General features: G+C 36.2%; 1 protein-coding gene across 1 annotated transcript in view; it reads right to left on the bottom strand.

Moving 5' to 3' along the window:
• The window catches only part of LOC107597576 (roundabout homolog 2-like), a 63,432-nt gene that overhangs the window by 31,376 nt on the left and 27,133 nt on the right, over positions 1-4,923 (bottom strand). The window contains exon 3 of the mRNA XM_016288708.1: positions 1,515-1,672. Coding sequence (XP_016144194.1) covers positions 1,515-1,672 — 158 coding nt within the window. The remainder of the gene's footprint in view (positions 1-1,514; positions 1,673-4,923) is intronic.

Below are 4,923 nucleotides of genomic sequence, written 5' to 3'. Positions count from 1 at the left end.
TTCCCTATAGTAGGCCTAAATCGTGGAACGAATTATTATATTTCGTAATTACTTATTAAAATCATTATTGCTTAAAATTAATAAATAATAATAAATTAATTAAAAAAATAATAAAACCTGCTGACGTCGGAGTACAGAAGATATTAGCCTACACCACTTGGATTTTGGAAAACCAGTGCTGGATCTCTCCCTCAACTAGCCAAGGTCACCTGCAAAATCTTCAGCATCCCCAGTGGTTCTTCCAGCGCTGAGCGAGTGTTTTCAGGCACACCGAATGCTGAAGCTTGACGCTTTGTCCAAGCTAATGTTTCTTAAAGTAAATTCTAAAATCCAGTAAACATCAAGAGATGTTTTAATGGACTACAGTTCCCCACAGTTATGGTTTATTTTAACTTGACACTAGAAAGTGTTTCTCTTTCATTGATGTCAGTTCATAGTCCAAGCGTTCTTTAAGTGCATTTTATCTTGTGTGTGCTTTTCACAGACTTTATAATCCAGGTGTATTTTGTAAAGATCTACGCACATTTCATCTCGTGTGTGTGTGTGCGTTTGTGTTTTAATGAGCCTGTTTTGAATGTTCTATTGCACAACAACTGCAGCTATTTTCATGGAAATAAAGTTAACGAAAATCAAATACACTTTTTCAGTTTTTGCATTTTAGGTAGGTTTGCTAAGGTTAGATTCATATATTTAATAAATGTTAATTAATACATTACAATTAATAAAATTAAGAAGAATGTAAGAATTTCGCTCTGAAACATGATAATTGCTATTTATCAGCATGCTTAATTTTAGACAATAATCCAAGAATTTCGTTACAAACAGTAAACAATTAGGCCTACTAGAGAAATTTTATGTCGGAGCGGGATCTGAGCGGGAATTGGTTTACGGCGAGCGTGAGAGGGAATATTAACGGAGCGCTTGCTTGTGCGGTTAGAGCGACTGAGCGGCGCGCGTCCATAGAGCGGAAAACGTAGCGGAGCGTCACTCCGCTTCGCTCACATGCTCTGTTATTTATATACTATTATAGTATTTATAGCTTTTATTTTTAGCTGTTATTTTCATATTTTCATCATTTTGTTTTGTGATTGTTTTTATTTGTGATTATTTTAGTTTTTTAAATATTTCTTAACTTTATTATTTATTTATTTTTTAGATATTTTAGTACTTAAACTTAAGCAACATTTCTTATTTAAATGAACATTTTTCATCTAGTATTTTTATATATATATATATATTTTTTTTTTTTTCAAAGAACAAAAACTGTTTTAGATTTAGCTGTAACAACACTGGTAACCAGCACAACATAAACAGACTAATGCTAAGTGCACCTTTCATTTAGACAATTTGCTTTTGGCAGTGATGTCAATGTTGGTGGAGAACAGGACGTGATCCAGTGCACTGATTTATGTTTCAATCGATGCTGGTTGCAGAGGGGTAGAGTGATGTCACTGCTGCACTACAACCTAATCATCACTCCTGTGCCAACATTGCACTTTCTGCTATTGACTCACAGAGATCCTGCCGTCCTTGTCATTGACACGAACATTGTTCCTCTTCCAGGAAACGGTAGGCTCGGGGTGACCCCTGGGAGGGACGCACTCCAGCACAGCAGGTTCTCCTGCTGCCACCACCACATCATTGGGAGGCTGGCGGAAATCATCCCTGAGAACTATGGGAGATTGAGACAAGTGTTAGCTGTATGCTGTGTTGTTTTTGTTTGGTATGTTTTCATCTTCTCCCTTGTGTGATGTTTATTAATGGATCTTCATTGAGGAACTTGGGAATTGTGAGTCAGAGATGAATGAGGCGTCTTATCTTTGCTTTCTCTCAGCTCGTGTCCTCAAATCTCCTGTGCTCATTCCTGCATGTAATGCCTTGGCTTTCTCATCTTATCAATTATAAAGTGTTTTTATGACAACACATTCACATATAAATACAGCTGAATAATTGACCACATAAAAGAGACATGACATGACTAGGGGTCTGTTTTAAAATCTAGTGAGCTGCCTTCTATTTACACTGCTGTTCAAAAGTTTGGGGTCAGTAAGGTTAAAAAAAAAAAGAAATGAATACTTTTATTCAGCATGGATGCAGTGACAGTAAAGACATTTACAAGGATCTTGTGATACTGTAGACTGAACCCTGCAAACAAACCTGCACTGGCCCTTTACGGGCCCACTTAGGGCTAGCCTAAGAGTCCCCAGCGGGCTGCCAGAGCAGGGCCTCTGAGATTTTGCTCATTGGCAAAACGTTGGCCCCTTAGTTCTGGCCCTGCACGGGCAGCCCTCACTTAGCCCACACTATTAATCTACAACAGGGCCAATCTGAACCAACTAATTAGGATCTGGGGCCCTACTCCCATAATAGCTGTCATCACTCAAATTAATGCACGACTCTATAATTGTATTCGAGTCTTACACACATGCTATACAGATAATGTAAAGTAATAATTTTATGACAAATAAATATTTCAGTGAGTAAAACTGACTGTCTATAGTATTAAAGACTACACAACATTATTATATTATCTTTAAATACATTTTTAAATGATTATTATTTTAAATTATTGTCCCTGGATCAGTAGGATACTCTTGTACTAAAGTAGCAGTGGTAGCGGACAGATTTTAAGTATCAATTCTGCTTAAAAAGAAACTCCGGGATGAGCTTCGAAGAACCAAACAATCCAAGATCATGCCAAATCATCAACAATCAAATCCAGCTAACAGAGTTAGCGACGTACGAAGAACGGGCCCCTGAAGGAGCACTTGATAATTACAGACAGGTTTGTTTAATCAGGGTTGGAACTGAACTCTGTAGGAAAGTAGATCTCCAGGAACAAGATGCACCCCTGATCTATAACAATACATCTGTTTCACTTTAAATACTTTTCAGCTACTATAACTTAAGTCTTTGGGAAAATCAGTTAGTATACATAGGGCTGCACGATTATGACAAAAATCATAATTGTCGATTATTCCCTTGAAATTGTAATTGCGATTATTAATTACGATTACCACAATTTACATTGAATGATGTTTATACCATTGTTTGATGCAACTGCATGCCGTATTTTTATATGAAAATAAGCAAGCTGAAAACACTAACTGAAAAACCTTTAGTGCTTTTCTATAGTAACGGTATTAAGCCTCAAATGTCAAATATACATTGGGTTGGTTTCTTCTTTAAATTATAAATAAAGTAAAAATATGAATGGTATTATAATGTTATACTAAAACTAAAACAATGGAAAACCCCTTAAGATAACATGTAGAAAGAAAAAACATATCTTAAGCGTGCAGAATAACAAGTGGACTTTGAACGATTAATTGCTGCATTGAACGATTACGTAATTGTGGCATCCATTTGATTAATTGTGCAACCCTAATACATCTGAAATGGATGCAGTCACCACATAACTAATGTCTGTATTGTCAAAAATGTACAGTAGTCAAAGGGATTTCAGATCAATGGATTTATTAAATACAAAATATAAAACATTAAATTCAGGTTAATACAGCAACATATAGTCAAAAATTTAAATACACAAAAGTACAAAAAACAAAGCAATGTAAGATTGTGTGCGAAAGTCTCATCTGTAGTAGCCTACATCAATGGCCAAACACTGTCCATAGCTGAAGTGCATTGAACGATTACGTAATTGTGGCATCCATTCGATTAATTGTGCAACCCTAATACATCCGAAATGGATGCAGTCACCACATAACTAATGTCTGTATTGTCAAAAATGTACAGTAGTCAAAGGGATTTCAGATCAATGGATTTATTAAATACAAAATATAAAACATTAAATTCAGGTTAATACAGCAACATAGTCAAAAATTTAAATACACAAAAGTACAAAAAACAAAGCAATGTAAGATTGTGTGCAAAAGTCTCATCTGTAGTAGCCTACATCAATGGCCAAACACTGTCCATAGCTGAAGTTGGCTGATAGCAAATTAATAATCCAACCTCTTGTAATAAAAACACACCACTCTTCCTAGCCAGGAACAATAAAAAAATAGTCCAGACTGGATCTTAATGGAAGTTAAAGAACTTTAAATCCATATTCAAACTGGACCATGATGTGGTAACCTCACCAATAAAGAGTTCTTCTTAGCATCCTTCTTAACTCTTAGCATCAATCCAAACATAGGCCATACATACATGTGTTCAGCAGGTGAGCCATGATGGCTACTGCTTCTTGCTATTGCTAACTCTCTTTACCACATGGCTTTACTTAAGGAAACCTAAAACACTCAGAGGAAAACTGACCACAAAATTCTTATTAACCGGCTCATGTCTGGCCCACACCAGGCCATCATTGGATTAATGTGGACAGTCCCATAGTGTGGGCTGCTCACAGATGCTTTGTCCAAATACCCACACTTGCAGTCTTTGCACTTGACCACTTGACTACTTCTATGACGTATTTCCTGTATTTGGTCCAAGTGTTCAAGTGAGCATGAAGACCACAAGTGTGTGTAGAAGTGTAGAGTGTTGTAAAAATGCAAGTGTTTACAGAGCTTTATTTTTATTTTCAATACTTTGCATTTTAAAATCAACTTCTAAATGTCTGTTCAGTAGTCCCTATAACAGATGACACAATTTAACTTTGTGGTGCTTCTAGTGATAAAAAGCAGTTGCAAATGTTGTACAAAATAATTATCACCACTACTCATTTGCACCAATAAAACATGCAACTCTTTGTTTTACTACCAAATTATATGTAATATCGAATTATTATCAATATTTCACACCCATTAGAAAGGTTTCCGTGACCTCTCACGAGCAAAAAGTCTCACGATTTATTTACACAACATGATGCATGATGGGATACACTAAGCCGATAGTGTGTGTTAAGGGCACTGCGCTCTGGCTTTTATAAGATCTGGGACAGTCTTGCGCACTTACTTCCTG

The sequence above is a fragment of the Sinocyclocheilus grahami genome, unplaced genomic scaffold, assembly GCF_001515645.1.
Source record: "Sinocyclocheilus grahami isolate Dianchi unplaced genomic scaffold, SAMN03320097.WGS_v1.1 scaffold233.1, whole genome shotgun sequence".
Lineage (NCBI taxonomy): Eukaryota > Metazoa > Chordata > Actinopteri > Cypriniformes > Cyprinidae > Sinocyclocheilus > Sinocyclocheilus grahami.
Note: the sequence above shows the minus strand (reverse complement) of the source record. Positions and strands in the feature narration are given on the sequence as shown.